Source organism: Liolophura sinensis, chromosome 10 (genome assembly GCF_032854445.1).
Source record: "Liolophura sinensis isolate JHLJ2023 chromosome 10, CUHK_Ljap_v2, whole genome shotgun sequence".
Lineage (NCBI taxonomy): Eukaryota > Metazoa > Mollusca > Polyplacophora > Chitonida > Chitonidae > Liolophura > Liolophura sinensis.
The window spans coordinates 18,243,916-18,267,752 of record NC_088304.1 but is presented as its reverse complement, the minus strand read 5'-3'; the positions used below and the strand labels follow the sequence as shown (position 1 = coordinate 18,267,752).

Genomic DNA, 23,837 nt, shown 5'->3' with positions numbered 1-23,837 from the left:
CTGATAGCCTGCTGTTGGTTTGCCTGTTTTGTTCTGGTAGCCTGCTATTTATTGGCCTGTTTTCTTCTGATAGCCTGCTGTTGGTTTACCAGTTTTGTTCTGGTAGCCTGCTATTGATTTGCCTGTTTTGTTCTGGTAGCCTGCTGTTGGTTAGCCTGTTTTGTTTTGATAGCCTGCTTTTGGTTTGCCTGTTTTGTTCTGGTAGCCTGCTATTGGTTTGCTAGTTTGTTCTGGTAGCTTTGCTGTTGGTTTGAATGTTTTGTTCTGATAGCCTGCTATTGATTTGCCTGGTTTGTTCTGATAGCCTGCTGTTGGTTTGCCTGTTTTGTTCTGGTAGCCTGCTATTGGTTGCCTTTTTTGTTCTGGTAGCCTGCTATTGATTTGCCAGTTTTGTTCTGGTAGCCTGCTATTGGTTGGCATGCAGTGCATCTTTGGATTGTAATGGTGGACTAGTTGTAGAGTGTCCGAAACTGACCAGAAGGCAGTCGGGCAGCGGTTATATACAAGAAGGAGGCTTCAAATTGAAGTAGGTCATTTGAAGAATTGTTCCAGCCAGATAACAAAATGATTTGTCATCACTTTATACTTTGTACCTATGATTCTAGCTCTTAACTGTATTTTTATTTGGTTAAAACACTTGACATCAAGATATGGTGCTACTTTCACTGGAAGAAATCTTACATGATTCTAAAAAGACTGTGCAAGCCCTGTGTACAGTTTGTTAGTATTTTCAGGAAATCTGACCTTATGCCATAAGCTTGTAGTTGCATTGGATGCATTATTTGCTTTGCATTTTTTTTTCTCAAAAAATTATATCTGTGATTTTCTTGTCCATTACTTTTTTTTTGTACTTTAGTATGTATCGTTTACTATTTACCAGTGAGTAAGTAAACCATCACCAGCCATTTTCTTCCACCAAGCTTGTGGTATAGACTTAATCATGTGTTATTTTGTTTCATCCAAAGGATTGTTCCTGGGGAAATGTTCATTTACCACAAAGAGAATAAAATGAAAATATTTTCAGGAAAGTGTTATTATTGTCTCTTGTGTCAGATCTTGGAAAAGCAAGTCTAGATACTACAGCTTGTAGTAGAGCCTCCGTGGCTCACTTGCTTAGTGCGCTAGCGCAGCGTAATGACCCAGGAGTCTCTCACCAATGCTGGTGCTGTGAGTTCAAGTCCAGCTCATGCTGGCTTCCTCTCCAGCCATAAGTGAGAAGGTCTCCCAGCAACCTGCGGATGGTCGTGGGTTTCCCCCGGGCTGTGCCCGGTTTCATCCCACCATAAAGCTGGCCGCCGTCGTATAAGTGAAATATTCTTGAGTACGGCATGAAACACCAATCAAATAAATAAATAAATACCGCCTGTAAAACTGACCACAATCGTTAAATTTTTTAAGCCCATGTTATTGTAAACTTAATCAAAAATACAATGTAACTACCTAACATTCCTTACAGGTCACATGATACAGTAGGACTTTTTTTAACCCTCTGAAAGAGGTCGAACTAGTAGCTCCCACGTTCAGTATTCATCTATATGCATGCAACGATGCTTCGCACAGTATTTTGGTTTGTCCAGGAGATTGCTCTTGCAGTTTTCTCTTCCACCGCAATAGTGGACCTCCACTGCATGGAAAACATCAGAGTTCATCTGAGTCGGGGTCTGAAATATACAGTCACCTTAGAAGATGTTTTTAAATTTACAGTCCTGTTCAGTGCATCTTCATCATGGTGAAGAGACGCATGTCGTGTCTGGCTTGATTAATGAAGAAGGGTTAATCCATTATTTGATAATGGCCTTTATCATGACAGCAATCCAGATCAGCCTGACGAAAAGATCTTTGATACAACTAGCAATGTTCTTGATTAAAGGTCTATGGCATAAAAATTGTTAACCGGTGTGATCTACTGATTCTTTCAAGGTGAAACCAGGTCAATCTGAAGTCTTGCTAACTCAAGAACTCTGCCCGGTGCAGGTCTAACAACTGAACACCGACTACGACGTAGGGTCTACATTTTAATGTACATTTTGGCCACAGAGAGAGAGAGAGAGTAAGAAATTATTAATAAAAAACACGTGGATCGCATCTCAGAATACGTCAAAGAGATACTTTGCTGTCAACATATTCAGGGATGGGTTTTGCCCAAACAACTTGTGGGAAAGCCGAGTTACCTCAATAAAAGTAGGCCAACGTGGAACTGATTGTTAGAGTGAAAAGAAAGATACTGCAATGTATAATATGGAACAATATACTATCATATGGTAAAATATGATTTTGTAGTATTTCATTTTACTCGAAAAATCCGTTTCAATGTGGTCAAGAGTGTGGCGTCATTGAGCGCCGTCGTTCTGTCAGTGTGTCAATAGACCAAGAGTTATCTCCCATCGTCCACTCGTCACTGGGTTGGAAGGAACAAAAGCACGGCTTCATCAATATTCAGCATGAACAGATGTGGAGTTACGATGGTTGACGTACGTCGCCAATCCGATTAGTATTTTTAGTCATAAACTGAACAGCAAAACAAACCTGTGATCCCGGCTGAGCATATATTTGGGGTCTGTCCGAAGATCTTTTTTGAGAACACCGCATATTCTCTGGTTTCAGGTAGAGTTTGAGATTAGAGGATGCTGTTGTTGTTGTTTTCACATTTTATCATTTTTGTATGTGTACCAGTTAACATTTTACTTTCATTGTAATCATCACCACAAGTAGCTCGCTTCAGTTTGTCATGTTGTACGGTGGATTTAGTAAGAAGTGGCTCATGTTTCAATTCATTTCGGAGAAAACCTCCTGGAAATAAATAATACTGCCAGACCAGTGAGCAGCGGTTTATAACATGTAGTGGCGGAACTGGTGATAGTACACCACATTGACAGAAATACTCGAGCCCAGTAACATCTGACAAACTTGTGACACTAGCAGGTGCTCTCTAATCTTTGATATTTCTGGCTAGTTGCGAGTGTGGTAACTCCCATGTTGAGCAATTCAGTTGGAAGATTTAATGTTTGAAACAGCCCCAAATGTCTTAGCCCAGTCGCTTACAGGGCTTGGGCTACGTGGAGCTCTGGGTGTTTGCCTTTCTGTCGTACGTAGAAAATTTTACCAACTTATATTAGACATTACAGATTCTCACTGCGCATAATTGAAAATCAGAATGAATACACCTTTGTCAGGGCTTGAATTTCAATATGAATGAAAAATTACTTTCTAAGGTAAGGGCTCTGTAGTTCAAAGGCCATGGAAGTCAATGTGTGTATTCTGTTTCTTTAGAGTTTACTATATGATTTGTGGAGTTAATGGACCATAGACCGATATATGTATCCCAACAAAGAAAGAAATGGTACGAATTAAATTTAGACATTGAGAGGAAGATTTAAATATTTTGCTGTAATGCCTAACTATACAATGTGAGCCTGTAGTTGTATTTGGTATACATGGATTCCCTAAGTCCTCATAAGTGTAGATGTGTCCAAGCCAGCATCTCTAATCCATGTTTGAACAGTAATGCAGCCTTTTAAGCTTCTGAATCGAACAGTTGGAACCAACATCTGCCATGTTTTGAGTTGAACTTCCACCAAATTCTGATAAGGTACATTTTGGCTCTTCAAACATTTCTTTTTTTCGAATACGTTTGGTTTTTACTTTTTCGTCCTTCTAAAACAAGAGTACTCACTCGCTAAATTTCGTTGTCTCCTTCTGAAGATCCAGCACATCGTACCTTGCCCTGAGGTTCGAGCATGAAACATGATAGACATCAGTTTGAAATTCTCACTGTTTGGATTGCTGTTAAAAGATGGTTAAGCAGGGCACGTTTTGACATATATTGAGATCAGCCATGTGGTCTCTGTGATTAACTTGTGAGATATCTATGACAATCACATATGTTCATGAAAATACTCACATTTTCCAAGCTTATACCATTGCCCCACTTCCATTGTGCTGCATTAATGAACTAACCTTGAGGTTATCACTTTTATCAGCAGGCAGTTGTATGAAGTCCAGGGGAGTACCCCTTCGAGAATGATATTTATATCGATAGTTGCCACATCGACCATTTGACACTCAAAGACAATGAACTCGAGATAAAGATAAAATGTCCTTGTTTGTCGATATGTGTTATTGCCATGGACAGGTTAGTTAATTTGTAGGAACATTTGGTTGACAATTTTTTGGTTGATTTATGCTAGGGAAGTTTTTATACACATGTGAACAGCAGTAAATGTTTGTTACCGTAAATAGAACACAACTAGGGCTGTTTTCCATTGTAACTTTCATAACTGCGTTGTTTGAAATGAAAGTTACCCCACTCCACAACTACCTTTGTGGTATCCTAGACCAGAAATCGGATGTGAATTTTCATATTGGTTCACACAGTGCTTGTTGATTGTGTGGCATTGAATGGAGACTCGAAGCAGTGTTGAACGTAGGGATGAGATTAGGAGTTGAGTTTGGATGCCACTTGCCCAAATATAGGTATTTATTTATTTAATTGGTGTTTTTTGCCATGCTCAATAATATTTCACTTATACGACGGCGGCCAGCATTATGGTGGGAGGAAACTGGGCTATAATCCATGACCATCTGCAGGTTGCTAGAAGACCTTCCCAATTACAATTGGAGGGAAAGCCAGCATCAGCTGGACTTGAACTCACAACCACTACATTGGTGGGAGGCTCCTGGTTCATGGCGTCGTGCTGGAGTGCTAATCCTTTTGGCCACAGAGGCCTCCCCACATGATTATCACATTGTATTCAGTGTTTAGCTACTCTACGTTTGCTTCATATGCAATACACAATACCTAAATCCTATTGGATAATTCCTCATAAAATTCCCGTCATTCTTAGAAATATGGTCGCTGTGTGACGCTGTGTCTACATGATTGACCTATCTGTGTGTTAGTCATGCTCTGTAATTGACATTATCTCAAAATATCACAACCTTGCTTGAGTGTTCCATTCTCTAGAACTGCTCAACATGCAATGATGGACAACGATATTGTTTTGAAACCTTGTTCTAGAGTGAAGTATGAAGTACCAGATGTTCTTAGAATGACACAAATGAATGAAATTAGCAGGGAGCTGACATAAGTGTGCATGCAGCATGTGCGAAAATGATAACTTCAACTTGTAAAATGTTGCTGTGACATGCAGTTGTGAGTTGAGCATAATAGCCAGATGGAATTACCACTTGTATACATCATGGAATAAGATAAAAATTGCCCAGAAGACTGCAAAGCCGTCTGCAAATATAATTCATCTGGATTGGTCAATACGTCAGCAGGGATGTGGAGGGAAAATAAGATTGGTGCTGCGATTGGTACAGTGTTGCATGGGCTAATTAAAAGGTGGGCTGGTTGTATTTCAGCTAGATGTATGGACTGGCTAACATTTGTGACGATGGTACATACATTAGCTACAGAAAACATCAAAGAAGTACCTGCTACTTATTGTTAATCATTGAATACAAAATGCCTTCTCAGTTGTCATAAATCAACTCTACACAACAGCCATTTTGAATGATGTCATTCAAGGTCATGAACAAGTAGATGCTTATAAAGTTCAGTAGACAGAGCATGTTCTCACAGGTGACTAAAAAGGTGAAGCATGCCTTTTATAAAATCAACTCTACAAAACACCCATTTTGAATGACGTGTGTAAAGTTCAGTAGACAGAACGTGTTGTCACAGGTGACTAAAAAGGTGAAACACAACTTGTTTTAAAGGAAAAACGTCATATGATATCATCAAAAATATGTTCATTGGGAGTAACCTGACCAAGGCTCCAAAAATTTTCTCTCAATGTAATGTCCCTACAGTGGAATCTTTATCATTACAAAGGATGAACAAAGGTCAAATTCTTGACTGACTGACCCTTTTTTTGTTCTGACTGTGACATGTTATGCACTACAAATACTGTTTTAAGCATAGCCAAGTGTTTTATGTAATATGGTGCTTGCTAAATAATCTCCTGTAACCATATATAATGTTGCCAGATGTTTATAAAATAAGTTACAAATAGGGCAGTTCTTTCTTAACCAGCTAACTGTCATGAGTTTTTTCCAGTGTACATGTAGTATTGCTAACGTATTCTAAAATCAGCATTTCTTTGATGATCATCATGTCTTGTGATTCCAGTGAACTAAAGGCCCCTAACCATGTATAATGGTATTGGGTTAACTACTGCCCGGGGTAGTGGCACCAATGGCTTCGTGCAGCGAAATCTCTCATTTGTCCGCAAACACAAGGATCGAGTGGACTACAAGACAGAGGAAGAGCTCAAAAAACTGGACCAATCACTGATGAAAAAGCCTAACAGAGAAATACTGGATCATGAACGGAAGAGGAAAGTGGAGCTGAAGTGCATGGAGATGCATGAACTCATGGAGGAGCAAGGGTAAGGAAACATTTGCAAAAATAAGGGTTTGTATAGGGCCCTGGAAATCTTGAATAGGTTGGAAATTGAAAAAAATGGCCTTGAAGTATCTTGAATATCAGGGGTTTTGGTAGTTGCACCCGGAAAAACCTTGACGCTGAGAACAAGTTGGCTCGCACTCTGTGGGCTGCTCTATGAGTTGATTACAGAGCCAACTAAGGCTACATGCACCCCATACGGCATGCTTATTTACTTGATTTGATTGATTGGTGTGTTTATGCCGTACTCAAGAATATTTCACTCATATGGCGGTGGCCAGCATTACGGTGGGAGGGAACAGGGAAGAGCACGGCGGAAACCCACGACCATCCACAGGCTGCTGACAGACGTTCCCACGTACAGCCGAAGACAAAGACAGCATGGGCTGGACTTGAACTCGCATCAGCCGTAATGGTGAGAGGCTCCTGGGTCTCTACGCTGCGCTGGCGCACTAATCAACTAAGCCATAGAGGCCCCCTAAAGTATGCTTACACTTCTTATCAAAGGAAATTTATTTCCAGCAATATTTTGCTATTTTCAAAATCGCTCAATGGACTGAACTACCATTTGTGTATATGTAAAAGTTCAACTATTCAGGTCATTTCGCATTGCATTATGCTTGTTTTCAAGTAGCCTGGAAAATGTTAATTTTTGGCGTGGAAAAGCCTGGAAATTTGACATCTCATCAAATTCTGAATCCTGAAAAATGTCCTTTTACACACTGTAGCAGTAGTGCATCTTTGTGCCGTGCTTTGATGCCGTCTTTATTTGCATGAACTGATTACTTAATTCCACCATGGTGCCACCATGTAATGCTGGGATATTTATTTATTTATTTGATTGATGTTTTATGCTGTGCTTAAGGGTATTTCACTCACACATACAACGGTAGCCAGCATTATGATGTCGGGAAACCAGGGGGAAACCCACAACCATCCACAAGTTGATGGCAGACGATGGTAGGATAAGTACATACATGTAGTAGCAATACATTTATTATAAACTTTGAACTAAAAGTATACGTTAAAATGACATACTTTCGCCCTGGGACTCGGAAAGTGTATTCCAGGAATTGTTGCATTGGGTGTGGTTGTGACCGACTGAGCGCCGCGGGAGAGCGTCATGGGTGGTCAGGATTATTCTGGTGCTCCTACCACCAATGGTTCATGTTTTCCTCAGTTTTAAACATAATAATTTTAATACATGCACTTTGCTTGCAGCAAAACGTTTCTTGTTCATTCTGGCGTAGTTTAAAAGATTGTCAGCTTCCACCCATATTTCGTAAAAGTATTAAATAATACTTACTTTATTGAATATATAATCGAGACTCCTCAGATGAAATTTTAGTCAAACAGAATGGTTTTATCTACATGTGGATACAAGCCACATACAATCACAGGACTAGAAATATTCCATGTGTCTTCCCATCGATCATGTGATTTTGGCTGGTGAAAGGCAAAACAGTAATCTTATCTGTGGCTGGCGATGTGTAAATCACAGGAAAAATATATACAGGAAATCACAAAACATTTGTTTATAAAGCCAGTGACGGTCTTGTGAGACCTCGTAGTATGATAACAACTGAAGCAAATTCTATCTCCCGATATGTCGAACTCTCACATAGTACTACCAAAAAAGGGATCACAGTAAATCATGGTAGTTTTCAGAAACCTTGGGTTGAGTGTATTTTCTGTGTGTAATGGAGGTTCCCAATTGAAAAAAAACACTTCTGCAATAGGAGGACAGTTCCGACTGTAAAGAAACAAAATGTGCGTGTAGACTGACATTCTAAATTGGAATTACATGGACACAGCAAATTCATGGAGATATTTCTCAGTAAAATTTGTTTTTATTTAAAATACATTTGTACACATATTCGTTGCATAATTCAGCATATAACGGTGTGAAATGACTTTAACATAGGCCAAACCTGAACGATTGGTTTGTCTGTATTGTACATTGTGCATGTACATTCCTTGTTTGGCATGGTCATGCTTTCAAACGGTGTTTGGGATTTAAAGTTTTGTAATAGACGTCGCCCTTCTTAATACTTTGTTTGTAGCATTCAGGGGTATATTTAGAGATGAACATGTAGGCCTACTTGTTGGGAGACCTGCACACACCTTTCATTGACTTGACCATATGTGGAAACCACAGCTAAGTTATTTATTTATTTGTTTGATTGGTGTTTTACGCTGTACTCAAGAGTATTTCACTTATACGACGGCGGCCAACATTATGGTGGGAGGAAACCGGGCAGAGCTCAGGGGGAAACCCACAACTGTCCGCAGGTTGCAGACCTTCTCACATACTGCCGGAGCTGCTAAGTGTCATGCAGGGTTATGAAATGGGTGGGGAGCTAAACACTCTCTTCTGTCATCTTGCCGCCAACTCAGATTGTGTGAAACTTCAGGTCATTTACAGTAACTCAGGCACTCATTTAGAGACACATTATACATCAGCAGAAGTGTCTTGCCCTGCTCTTTTCCAACATGGGTTCATATGTTGTTTTTTTTTTTCATGAACATACTTACATTGCAAGCTCTTGATAATGATTGTTTCAAGCAGGTGAGAGGCCATGTTGATATCCACACTGTATATATGACAATAGCCTGACCATGTGTGGATGTACGTATTGACTAATTTTTGGCTACATGTGTGTACATTATGGCTGCACTATCCAGTTGACACAGACAACATGGAAATGCCTCAAATATGTCTGTTAAATCAGTCGTTAAAAACAGAAGTGACTTGATGAAGTTGCATTGTGTATCTACAATTGAATGTAAATTTGAAAAAGATCAAAGCCAGATTTGTGTATGATTTATATGTATGGGTGTTCAGGTGATAAAAGCAAATTTTCCATTTTTAGATATCCGTCAGATGAAATTGAAAAGAAAGTCTCTACGTTTCGCAAGATGCTCATGGAGAAGGAAGGTGTTTCAGAGTCTGTGGACAAAGATGATTTTGGACGCCCAGTGTAAGTGACTTTTTATTGACATCAAATTTTAGTGCTTGTCTGTGACATTTGGAAAAGTGATACATGCCAGATCACATGTAGGCCATTTACACTGTTTTGTATTGGGATGAGTGACTAAAATTGAAGTCTAAAACATCTGAAATAGTTGTGCATGAAGAAAACATTCTGACAGGAAGCAAAATGCAAGTGGTTTCATTTCAAGATCTGCATGATAACAGCATGTGTGGTCTCATCAACCGATTTATTTATTTATTTGATTGGTGTTTTACGCCGTACTCAAGAATATATCACATATACGACGTCGGCCAGCATTATGGTGGGTGGAAACTGGCCAGAGCCCAGGGGGAAACCCACGACCATCCGCAGGTTGCCGACAGACTCATCAAACCGACGGTACCCAGTCAGTTGTATGATATAGGGTAGTTGGGCATTCATTGTTATGTCTTGATATGACAAGGTGCATCTACTGTCACATCAACAAACACATGAATGGTTTATAAAATTGATGTTTATTACTCATACCTTCAACCTGAATGTGAACTATTTGTCAAGATGAGAGGTTCAAGGGAGATAACTCCTCATTGACATTTTGGGTGGTCCATCCATTAAAGATCAACTGGTTCATTGCCTTATGGATGAGAATTACTCTATAAGCAAAAAAAAAAAGAGATTAATATGTGGTTATTTTTTACATATGGATAGGTTTAAAACTGATACACACATTTCCAGTTTTGACGTTTAGTATACTGAGTTGCATGAACTCATGGAGGAACATGAGTAAGTGAACATTTGTAACAATCAGTTTTCTTAAAGGGCCTTGAAGATCTGAAAAAGGTTGGAAATTGATTTATTTGATATATTAATTGGATTGGTGTTTTTATGCCGTACTCAAGAATATTTCACTTATACGATGGCGGCAGAGCCCGGGGGAAACCCACGACCATCCGCAGGTTACTGGCAGACCTTTCCACGTACGTTTGGCGAGGAAGCCAGCATGAGCTGGACTTGAACTCACAGGGTCCACATTGGTGAGACTCCTAGGTCATTACGCTGCGCTAGCGTGCTAACCAACTGAGCCACGGAGGCCCCATTGGAAATTAGAAAAGATGTAACTTTTCCAGGCCTTGGAAAATATTGAATATCTGGGTTTTTTGGTGGTTGGAAAGACTTGAAACTGAGAACCATATTTATCAAATGTCTTAGGACTTAAGTCAAAAATTCAAACACAGCTATAGTTAAAATGTTTGCTCTAGGAAGATAAAAATTTGTACATTGATTCTTTACTGCAGGACAGTGTACAACTACAAAATGAGTTCTTTCCTGTTCTGAGTTTGTCTTTTTGAGCACACCCTGTTGACGCTTATACAGTGAACCAGTAAAATTGATAAATTGAGTACAGAATCAACCTGAGCCACATGCACTGTATAAAGTGACATTCTCTTTGAGGAAATTTGTTTTCCAAACAACTTGGAAATTGCATGATGCATTTTGTTTGTGACGTGACAGAGCAAAGGACGTGGACAAAGGAAACAGTCATGTGTAGTTGTTTATGAGACATGACAGAAGTACCAGAAATGAATATTTCTTTATTGTGTTGTGTCTGGTGTGTATCTTAATGCTTGTCCTGGGACAGGGCTCTGCAGAACTGGGCAAGTTTAACAGTGGGGCAACAAAAGCACTGTACATGTACGCTGCAATATTTTAATTTTAACATGCATGTTTATTGTATGAACTCTCATCACATACTAGTTGGCAGATCAATTGGTTCGTGGTTCTAGAAAGCTTATGGCTACAGAATGATGAGCTAGCCAGCAGCAAACTTCATTGTTGAAGCGATATTGGGTTGATTTCCTGTGTGTGTCCTGTTTTTGTTATATGCATGTTGGATCATGATAACGTAAATCACCATTTGTACTTTGTAAGTCCAGCCTCTGTCATAATCATCAGTATCACATCTGGATCTAGATAGGCTGTGTGCCATTGCAAAATTACAGTGATTAAAGGGTTTGGATGGAAGTGGAAAACCAGGGAGTACACAGTAACATTACCTGTTGATACTCAGTATATGACATTAATGGAAATTTTGAAAATTTAATCTGTTGGCAAGACGATAAAGTGAACATAAGCAATGAGAGGAAGTCAGTCCCATTCAAAGCGCCGATCAGAACTGTACCCAAAATTATGTTAATTTATTTTCACAGATTATTAACCACGTCTTAAAAAGCATTTAAAGTACATAGTGAGCTAATGAATAAATGACGCGGATATTAACCACTCTGTCACGACTCCTTTGTTTCAGCGGGTATTGCAAAAAATTCCTGAAAATACAATTGTGTTTATATGGTTACTGTAGGTCACGCCAGGATTAGATTTCTAATCTCCTTAGCCTAAGCCCAGAGCTCTACCAATTGAGCGAAAGGAAAATTCTGATGAGCTACTGCTGTAGTTTTGACTTTTTAAATGCCCACTAGCAATGACTATATTATAACATTGGTGAGCCGGCTGTGGGCTAGTGCTTAAGCACGCGCTTGCCTTTTGTTGCTAGGACACATAAAGTGCAGGCTCAAACATGGCTTTGGACAAAGAATTTGTAGATTCCGCTGCTCTCACAACTTGAGTGGTCTTGTGACACCCAGGGGGCTATGATTATGCCCCTTTTTGTGAAATATACATGTACAGGTATATTGTTTTTTTTTATGCCAACACAGTATTTTAAGAAGTTTCCATTATCAGATGATAATATTGCCTGTACCCTGCTTTACATGATTGTACTTATACCTCTAACCCCAAATTTTTTTTCTAACACTGGAAACATTAACTGTATACTCATGTGCCCTGCCTGTCAATTCCCCTCCCCCCCCCACTCCAACACTAATTAAGACACTCCCCCAATGATTATCATCCTTTGGGATAGCTGTAGGCAGACAGGAGAAATAATCAACTTCTGTAATAAAGTGATAGTGCCTGGGAGCTATATACATCACTTCATGCCTGACCATGAGCATAGTAAAGGAAAACCTGACTCCAATAAATGTAAAATAAGTGTATACAATGTGTGTGTACCTGTTATAGGCAACCTGAATACTCTACTGTGGTACGCAGTGATTCAGATTGCTCCAACTCCTGTTCAAGATGCAAATTTAATTACGCGTACATTTTACATCTTATTCTGACTGGGATCATTTTATATCAGACAGAAATTTTATATTTTGGTAATAATTTAATAGTTCACCTGTGATTCTCTCAGATATACCGCCTACACCCACCCACACCCACCCACACCCCTACCCCTGGCTCCTCTCTCTTGATGCCCCCACCCGGTTTGCTTTGGTGTCACCAATGTGAAGAGTATTTGTAAAAAATTTCTTTATAGTAACGAGGAAATAAAAAAAGAGTTAGGAAATTTGTCACTGTGATTTATGTGAGGCATGTTATAGTTGTCTTCTCATTTTGCTTCAAAGTAAAAAGGGAGGAAGATAAAATATTTTTTTGCTCTTCTTTTTTGTGAAATTTTTTAGGTGACCCCGAAGAGATCTAGAGACTTTCTTTATGTGCATATTTTGTACTATGCGGGTATCATTCAATCGCTCTTTGCAGGAGAAGTCTGTATCAAGTCCGTGGGAGGAATAATTCTGTCATTTGCGGAGGGCTCAAGTCCGTGACATGACCAGAAAGTTGGGCAGGCGTCCATCAGCCTGAACGCGTGGGTCCTTTTCCGCGGCTGTGCCCTCTGTTAAAGCCGGACCATGGGTTAGAGCACGCATCATCCAGCGACACTTCCCAGACTGCCCCATTCATAAAAGGGCTCATCTTTTTAGTACTTTATCAGGGTTGTTAAACTGCTGGAGTCTTGGAGAGAAAGCTGGAGATTTATCTCCCTAGCCTCTATTGAAAGTCTCCCCTTAGCTCCGGATAATTTCATTGAGGCTAAAATCATGATGGCATAGAGCTGTACACGCAGCCTGATTCCCGGCGATTCTTTTGAAACGTTGAGCCGAGAATGTTGGTGTGTGCCGAGGGATTGGCACAGTGCCAGCTGGGGGTGGTGGCCATAAGCAGACGTCCTGATTGGAAGAAACTCATTGATTGATTTTTGACTGGCTTTCCGCTAGAAACATCCCTTTCCACCTGGCTAGAAATAAAAGCCTCCGGATTATTCCTTCTTAACTCCCCACAGGTGAAATTGTATAATTTTCTAATAAGAAACCATCACAGGGAATTAACAGCTCATTTACTCCCTAAAGTTATTTGAGTTTTGCGCGCGCCATGTGCTGACTGCACGGCCATTGCCTGAGGGCTATTAATTGGGTGCTATAAAGATCCGTTGATGGATAGGCCATGGGTAGAAGCACCCAGGGGAAAACGCTCTGTGATTAATATAATTCGCACGGCATGCAATGTTAATAATTCACGCCTCATTATTTGTCATTGATGCACATGTACGTGAAGCTGTTGTTAAGACATGTTCGGTATCAATGCATTTGTACAATGCCAACTATTGTGAGCTCATCATAATTCTCTGCTGCATGCAACTGTAGTACCAATTCACTAACGCTGTTGTTGTAACTACATGCACATGTATATTGGAGCCCCTAGATATTCCGGTGGCAACCCTCATAGCCTAGCTCATATCTATCGTCATATTAGCTCTGAAAGGCATATGCGCTTCTAAATTGTTGGGCGTCCAAACTAATGAGGCCGTATTAAAAGTAACAAGTGTAAACTGAATAAAAATATGGTGTTTATCAAGCAAAGGTTAAGTTTTGATGCAAATTTCTTTCATTCATAGATGTAAAAGCTCCCAGAAAGTATCATTTAGAGTTATATGTTGTAAAATTTCTTTGTGTATGGTAACAATGTCACCTTTACAGTTTGCAGAACTCAGAACCTCCCGTATTGTTCTTAATAGCACCTTTATGTGACCTTGATATGACCTTGATAGCACCTTGATATGACCTTGATACAACCTTGATAGCACCTTGATACAACCTTGATGGCACCAGAATAAACGTGATCGATAAAACTTCTTGATGATTCTCATGCACACATAATCATTAAGTGAAAGAAACAGGAAGCTAGCCAAATATTTGATCTGATAATTTGATATATTTGAATGCATTTATCAATATAAAGGTTGTCAGGGTTTTTCTAGCCCCAGCTAGTGAAAGAAAACAGAATAATCTTCAGTAGTGATAATTGCATGAACTACATGTAATTTCTATTACTATGTACATTGGTCATGTTTAACTTCAGAAAACAAAGAGACGATGCTGTACTGTCAGAGCGATAATTTAATACAGAATGCTTTGAATTCTGAATCGGGCAAAATTAGTGGTACGCCAGAATGGAAAGTTTGAAGAATATGTGTACAGCGTATATAAATATTTAATATGTACATTTTAAAGCTTACCTGCACGTAGATCTACATAGTGATCTCATTATTGGAGATGTGGCTCCCATAAACAGGATCACCATTATGCATGTAGATTACATGCATTAATAATAATGGGGGCCTCAATGGCTGAGGGCGTTAGCACACCAGCACGGCGCAATGACCCATGCACCTTCCTTAAATCAGTCCAGGCCAAGTCCAAGATGGGTAATGTTGGTCCCATTTTGGTCACATGTTTTCAGATCAGGAAACTATGTTGATTGTTTCCTGAATTGGACACAAGCAACTGTTTTCTGAATTGGACACATATAACTGTTTCCTAAATGGGAAACATTGAAGAGTTCCCTAAACAGGCAACTTTGTTACATTTGAATATGACAAATATGTATTTGATCTAACCAAATCCATTCATAAACTTTACACAGTGCAGACTGCATAAGGTACCTTGACAGCTTATAATTATGTCGTACTTCAGTCATTGGCGTCCAATGAATGGGTGTATTCTGACCAGCTCAGTAATTAATTAAACCATTTGTTGGTGAACTAGATGTAAATGTTATCTATTCTGTCTATATGTTAACATGTAAGCTGGTTTTTAAGTTACATCATTTCATATATGTGGATTTAGGAGTGTATATATAGTATATAAAAAAGCAGGCGTGTATTAGCACTTCCTTTCCACATAAAACTATCCAAGGCATTGCACATGTTTAGCTGGAATGTGTGGATAGCATATAATCTGTCATATTCAAAGTCTAGCAATACATTTGAGTATCTTGTTTATTTACAAGTACATAATTATGAGCAAAATGTGAGGGTACCTGTGTGGTAGTGGTGGTGGGGCTAGTGGGGTAGGAGGATGGGTGAGGTGTGGCACATGTAAATGTAGGCTGTATCACTGTATAGTTAGAATAGTCATGTTTCGTTGTCCTCCAGGGACATTGAAGTGACCCAGGCATGCCCATTGGCCAGATGTTTGTCTCCTGTACACAATATCATGGCTGGTTAATGGGATGGGGTTGGCCTGTTGGTGGAGCATTGGTTGTATGAGGCTGGGGGGTGGTTTTCACACAGCACAGACTCTACCCCATCCTGGCCCTGATTTACCAACAGTAGAAGTGACAATGCCTTCTGATTTAGATTATTGGGTTTGGGACATGCAATCTACATGCTCATGTAAATGTACTTTGTTCTACTTATACATACTAGCAAAATTTGTGTGAAACAAAAACAAATTTTGAAATAGTTTAGTGAACATGTAGGAGACTCGGGGAAAGTGAAACTACAGCTCAGTACTTGATGTACTTGTTATTATTTTTGTAATTTACTATCACTGACTCATACCCAGATCAGTCCCAAGCCCAATTCAAAAAATGATATTCAACACAAACTACCAAAGAACCAAGAAAGTTTTTAAAGTAAGAAATGATGGACTCATGCAAAGAGACGAAGTCAGCAATTTTCAGCGATGTTGGAAAAACAAAATGATGAGTTTTAGATGAATGAATGAAATCAGTATCCAAATGGTCTGCCATGCTTTTTTAGTTCTCAGTTATCGTAATTTTTATCTGAGATTGCAACTTTTCATACATATACATCAAAGGTGATGATCTATATAATAATAATCAATTTATTTATCGAAGGTAGCTCGGTCAATTTACAATGAAACTGTTCTCCCCCAAGGTCTTCACAGAGAAAACAAATACTAGTATATAGGACACATGTACTTCAGAGTCCAATCAAAAAATACATCAGTACATATAAAACAAGATAAAGCACCATGTGGTTTGAAAAGAGAAGCTATATACATTCATACATACAAAAAAACAAAAACACAACCATTAGTGCTATCCCTCCCCCCCACCCCTGCCTAGACATCCCCCCCCCCCCCACCCTCTACACATCTACAAAGAAACAAAGGAGGTGAGTGGGAGATATATGATCCCTGGACCCAAGTTAAGCAGGATTAGACACAGTTATGAAGCAGAGTGGGGCGCCAGAGATTCTGGACACTTTAGCTGTCCATATTTACCTTACGAGTGAATTATACCCATTTTAAACCTCTGTTAAACAACTCAAGATAAGAAATATCTCCTTTATGCTCTGCTGTGTATATCTAAGCAACCCCTAAACTCAATATGTGCAGTACTTCTTTAGATACCACGATTAACAGTGGATTTAATACACAAGAGACTTGCATGTAGTCAGAATTATTTATGTAAGATAATCCTTTAATATGCACAGTTGCAATGTAACATCTGTTTGAAATGATATTTCACCAGACCATTTGAGCTGACATCGCTGCCTTTCCAATTATGCATAGTCAGCACATATGAAGTCTATAAAACTTTTAAAATGCTTGCCTGAGTCCAAATACATTATGTATTTGTTGAAAATGGGAACAAATAATACAGAGGAGAGAATCGTCTCCATGACAACTAGCTGAATTTTGTTTTACTAACTGACCCTCCTGAGTCCAAAGATTAGATTTGGCCCTTGGCTATCGGTCAAAGATGAATTACTGGTCAGAGATAAAATAATATGAACATTTTTCACGGGATGTTGTGGATTTTGGTATTGTCCAATCTCTGACCTAATCTTATCTTCTTATTCATAAGGATCAGGTAGTAGAAGAAATTTGAGCAGATTCTTATGAAATCACATTCCTGTTAAGGTACACAGACACCTGTTTTGTGATGATCTTCTGAGGCAGTAGGTATTAGAATGTAAGGATACTTCACATCTTATTTTATTTTTCTAAAAAGTAATTAAGAATTTAATAGATTATACTACATGTATGTTTGATACAAGAGATTTTGCTTGAAGTATGCCGTTGTACACATTTGATTAACATATGACAATAAACACGACGGAGGTACACATGCTATCGCAGGATATGTTACTATTAAACACACTGAAAGGTGAATACAAAGTTTTATACACATAAAATTCAAATGGTTCTAAAAGTTAATACCAGCATGTACATGTACAAAGATGAGGGTTTGTTACAGTATCTGATTTAGGGCAAGATCAACATGTTCAAATGAAACTCTGGGAGCTCTTTACATAGCTGTGTCGCCTGCCACAGCAGTGTTGACAAAGTTGATATAGGAAAGGAATCAGTAGAGAAAACTTTGGGGGGGTTCACTTATTCCACACATAGAAGCCAGTCAGAGGGACAGTCTAGACATCATCCCTGATCAAATTGCCATTGACATGTGGACAACATCTGTTGTGTCCAGCAAGAGAATGGGAATTAAATGTGTACTTCTTTAACATGGGGCAGGCTGGGCAGACACATGCACCTTGGTTCAGATGTGGGGTATATGTATGTGTCTAAGGGGGGACTCTCTTCATTGGCCATCTGGTAATGGGACTTTAGGTGTGAAAGGCCATAAAACGTGAAGCCCCAATAGTTGTCATACAATGAGAAAATAATACCTTGAAGGAGAGGTCTGTGTTAATAGAACATCCAGCACGGAAGGCCTGAACTCCTTTCCACATGGAAGCTAAGAGCGGGCACTTCTTAGATGATGTCAGATTTTACACAGTTTGCTCAAAGCGGTACAGCAGACACTCACTGGGAAAGGGGCAAAAAGGCTTCGAACATTTAAATTGTTAAAAGTCATCTGTTGGCTGATTCGTTCACCTTAGACTAAGACTTCACAATATGGTGCTGACCAGCTGGGTTTGTAACAGTGCATAAGTTCTAAGTTTCTGAATTTAGTTTACATCATAATAGAAATGAATCCCTCACAAAATAATTTATTGCCTTACCTTCCTGCCCTCTGTTCTTTCACATTGATGATAATTAAGGTTGTTTTACAGCTTTCACTCAATGAACGCATTCAGTCTCCAGTTTCGTAATGAGTATATTTCTCTTGTAAGGAAATAGGTACAGAGCATCCAGAATATCTGGTGCTATGCTTCATGACTGTGTCTAGTTCTACTTTACCCTGGGGCAAAGTACCATACGTGTATATTTGTCATGTTGAATTTGATCGCCACACTGGGTATATGAACAGTTGCAATCACTGGGTATATGAACAGTTGCAATCACTGGGTATATGAACAGTTGCAATCACTGGGTATATGAACAGTTGCAATCACTGGGTATATGAACAGTTGCAATCACTGGGGTATATGAACATTTGCAATCACTGGGGTATATGAACAGTTGCAAACACTGGGTATATGAACAGTTGCAATCATGACAAAATGCAACGGAGAATATGGATAACTTAGACACCAACATGGTAGATGATTTGAGTTCTGGTTTTACTCATTCAGCTAGAACAAAGCGTGCATCTTTCTAACATCATGGAACACTGCTGACTGCTTCTCTTTGCATGATTCCATCCTAATTTCATGTTTTGTATACCTTGTGTATTTCCTAGTTCTTTGGTGTTAGACATCGTTTTGGGAATTGGTCTAGTGATTTACCCGAAACGTCCATTTTGGTTGACAGCTGGTATACGAATGCCTGTTTCGACAAATACATTAGACAACAATTTTAATTATGTGCAATTTACATTTAATGTATTATAACATTTCAAGATCATAAGTATCTAACAGAATGAGAAGTTTGCACATTATCTGTCGCTTTGATTGAAAGTGATATATAGGGGAAGATCACCCACTGCATTTCGATGCTAACATACCCTAATTCTTAAACCTTTTCAACCGCCTCTGCAACCAATATTGAAACATTCTGCAAGAACTATGGGGTTTAGAGTAGTAATTTGCATATGAAGTTTGAAATATGAAACTTGCATCTTTAATGACACAAACAAATTTTTTTAGCTTCATTTTCATGATAAGTATATGCATAAATTCCACTGTAAAAAAGTGCTTCATTGGTTGAAAAGATTGAAGATTTACTCTTCAATGGCTTTAGCAGCATGACGTATACCTGAGTAAGGATAGCCATTATATCATGCTGGGACAGAGGCTTAGCCTGGGCATGTCCACAATTAAAAGCTCATTAACTGGCTAGGTGGTGGTATACTGTTTATTCAGTTTTGGGTTGACCACCAAGGATAAGAATAAGCCAGTCCCACTGTGCTTCTTGAAAATCATCTGTCAGTGTGTGATATTTGAAGACTTTCAACCTTTCACAGCATGTTAAAAGCATTTCATAGAACAGCATTTGGAATTATTTCACTGTATGATGACCTAAATAAATTTATTTTACAAAAGGATTTTTGAAAATGTTAACTGTTACCTATGCTGTATACACTATTTGATTTTAGTCAAATTTCTGCAGTTCACAAGTAAATGCTCGAGAAGAATGTACTGCTTGGAAAGGATAAACATAGTATACATGTAAGTAGATGTGTATTAAAATGTTTTAGATCTGAATGTCTGATACAGATATCTCCTGAAGTATGTATCAGCACAGGTGAGATATATTTTGGAAATTATAGATAATTACACGTAAGGATAGTTACAGAAACTTGTGATCACAAGTGCTGGTTACCAGCATAAAAAATAATCGTCAAACTCGAACACATCAGCATATTAATTTCAGTGGAGCACTTTTACCTGTACATGCATACATGTAGGTGTGTAGATAGTAATAAGAATGAAAAACTGGGTAAATGTTTTTACGGCCATTAATAAGAAATTTGTAGATCTCATACACTGAACTGCATAATTAAATTAATATTTTCATGTTGTTCAGAGATGTGACATAATATCAGTTATGAATGTTGTCATTTCAGTAAGACATGTCTTAAATATTTCCCAGTCAGGAAACATATATGTGTATTTGTATGTGTGTTTACAGTTCAGGAAACTACATGTACAAAGCAATATCGTCATGATGGCCTGGAAACAGTTCCTGTTTTAAAAACATCACAGTGTGTTTCCTATACAGGCAACATGCAATATGTTTCCTGTTTAGGAAACGCTTGTCTGTGCAATATTGAATCAGTCCAGTTTAGGAAAGGGTCATTAAAAAATTAAATATTTTTTAACTCAGGCTAACGAAGGCTAATGACAAAAACATGTGCTATATAATAACAAGTATATACTTGGCTATTCTGGTGCAAGAGTTCATTGTGCAGCAAGCTGCAGGAGCGGAGAAAAATGAAACTGGATTTTTATGATGGCGTTTATGTAGTTAGCTATTGTTAGAATTCCAATATTTCCTAAACACAGGTAATGTCATAGAAATGAATTAATGTACTTGGTCAAATTTGTCAAGCAAACTACTTTCTTTCATTGCTTTATTATCAACAAATATATAAAGTTCATAAAATTTTCCTGTTTAGGACACTTATGTTGGACTTGGATCAGACTGCAAGTGCGATCGCTGTGAGTTCAAGTCAGGCTCATGCTGGCTCCCTCTCTGGCTGTACATGGGAAGGCCTGCAGCAACATGCGGATGGTCATGGGTTTCCTGCGGGCTCTGCCCAGTTTCCTCCCACCATAATGCTGGCCACAGTCGTATATGTGAAATACTCTCCGCCCGTAAGTGGGAAGTCTGCCAGCACCCTGCAGACGGCCATGGGTTTCCCCCGGGCTGTGCCCGGTTTCCTCCCACCTTAATGCTGGTTGCCATCGTATAAGTGAAACATTGTTGAGTATGGTGTAAAACACCAATCAAATAAATAAATATATGTGAAATATTCTTGAGTACGGCGTAAAACACCAATCAAATAAATATTAAGTGGAATGGCCTACAGTAACACCAGTCAGATAGGTATTAGTCCCACAAATAAATAAATAACTGCGAATATCTGATAAAAGAGGATATCATTTACAACATATATAATATTATATGTATTTTGAATGATTTACGACATTTGTGCAATGAAATAGACAAGATTCAGATCTTTGTGGCCTACATGTACACTGTACACTAATTCAAGTGTCAGAATTGCCTATCTTGTGTCAGTGAATATTCATCGGTTTAGGTGTCAGAATTGCCTATTTTGTGTCCACCACTGACAATGACTGAGATGCCTCTGAAGGCCCAGATAACACACCCGATACTCAAAGGCCTAATGCCACAGGTATACTGCCCAGAAGGTGAGCTCTCCTAGGAACGCAATCATGTTTCTGATCAGAATATCTGAAAACCATATTTGGTCGCCCTTCAGTTTTGGCATCCATAATGCATAGTAGATAGGATGGCAATAATCGCTTGGCTATGATGAAATATTTGCATGACAGCAGATAGTAAGAATATTAATGGGCGGAGTCGTTCCCCTTGGGAGTCTGTGTCGTGGCGGAAATCCCGTCGAAGGCGGTCTGGACCACATCCCGGCCATTTCCTGAGTATTTGCTTTACGGCTTTACGTCAGCGCGCTGTTTGCGTTATTGGTGTGTATCTGGACAATCTGGTTGTTGGGATGCCGATTCGTCAGGTTGAAGTGGATCGGATGTGTGCTTCTCTCCATCAAGCCACCCCTACTTTATTGATTATGTTTTGTGTATTTCTTCCAAGTCGTGACACAAGTGTGTGTCTATGTTTTTTCTCTCCCCTCCTCCCTACAAGTATTGTTACATTTAATGGACAGAATCCTCGGGGGCAATCAATGGCTGACGTTGGATACCTCAACTCCTCACACTTACACCTGTGAGGGTTAGCACTGGCTGAGGCTAGGAGTTAATTAACTTACCTGTCTTGAGCATCTTGCCACACCAGAAAGCCTTAGTGCAGGCAGTGTGGCATGGAGTACAAGAATAGACTAGTACACAGTGACCCCACCTGAAATGATGATACCTGGGAGGGTTGAACAAACAGAGACCGTGGGCAGGTTTCAGGTCTGCGGAAAGACCGGTACTAAGATCTGAGGCACTCACAGACAGACACTTTCAGTTGTAACTGTCAGATAGGGAATCTCTGGCTTAGTGTTAATTAAGGGCCACTGACATAAAATTAATTAAGGGCCACAGACGTCCAACAAAAGGAAGCAAGCTTTTCCAACTATTTGAAACACATACCTCAGCAATACCTGTATTCAGTTATTAAATAAGAGAGCAAATTCATATTACATGTTGCTCCAGCATTCCATGTTATTGTGTACTCTGGCCCTTGGCAGAAAGCCTGTGATTTGTGTCATGTTACATGAAGGTTGTATTTTATAGGAGTTTGCACAAGACCGGAAGCACCAGGAAGGCCTGTAGCAAGGGTCATAAAGATTAGATCACAAGGGATTTAGACAAGATAAGAACATGACACAAACATAAATCTGACTACACATATACGTCATTGTCGCTGCTACCACTAAACACTGTGGCACAGTGTAAGGGTTATACATGTATATCTTTCATTATGGTGACTTACAAATTATGATAGACTCACAGACCGTTGTAAAGAAATAGGCATGTACATGTACATTGTACATATTGGAAATGACCTAAAATTTTTGCCCATGACTAAATAGCACATATTGCCTGATTTTGTGAATAATAACAAGCGTGTAGAAAGGTGTTTTGGGGTTTGTTTAGAAAGCGTTATTATATCCTGCTGGAGAATTGTATGCTTCGACAGAACATACTCTAATATTTTATAACATTTATTAGCCTCTAAAATTAATTTTTGGGGAGCAAAATTTTAGGTTTTCACTTATCGACTGATACATTACGACCATCTACAGCCATGGACTCTATGGGCATATAGAATTTATTGTTCGGTGGTTTGGCAACAATTTTGAGCCAAAAAGTCTGTCAACTTCCTGCCAAATGGTGAGTGGTTTTCTCCAGGCAGAGGCTGATTTCCTCCACTCATAAACCTGCAGAAGCTATCATTGTATTAGTGAAATATTCTTGAGTGGGTTGTTAACATGGATGCATTAAATTGTTAAAAAAATTATTTTATTCAGTGTGAGAGGTTGTATTTGCTATTGAGTTAATAATAAATCTGTAAACTGTGTATCTTTAAATCTTTCCAGATGCTTTCCAAGTTATTAGTGTGATTTAAATCTAATGAAACGCTGTTCAAATTGTTAAAGTGAGCTGCTGTTATCACAGCAGTATGTTAAAAAAAGTTTCTGAATGAAAATGTTGCCACGTATTAATAATTTATTCCTGTTTTCATTTCTGA

General features: G+C 39.0%; 1 protein-coding gene across 2 annotated transcripts in view; it reads left to right on the top strand.

Moving 5' to 3' along the window:
- Positions 1-2,454: 2,454 nt before the first annotated feature.
- Positions 2,455-23,837, top strand: part of LOC135476154 (serine/arginine repetitive matrix protein 2-like) — a 68,926-nt gene continuing 47,543 nt past the window's right edge. For both annotated transcript variants that reach the window (XM_064756077.1, XM_064756078.1), the window contains exons 1-3: positions 2,455-2,604; positions 6,134-6,392; positions 9,283-9,390. In XM_064756077.1, the coding sequence (XP_064612147.1) occupies positions 6,154-6,392; positions 9,283-9,390 (347 nt within the window). In that variant the 5' untranslated portion in view covers positions 2,455-2,604; positions 6,134-6,153. The remainder of the gene's footprint in view (positions 2,605-6,133; positions 6,393-9,282; positions 9,391-23,837) is intronic.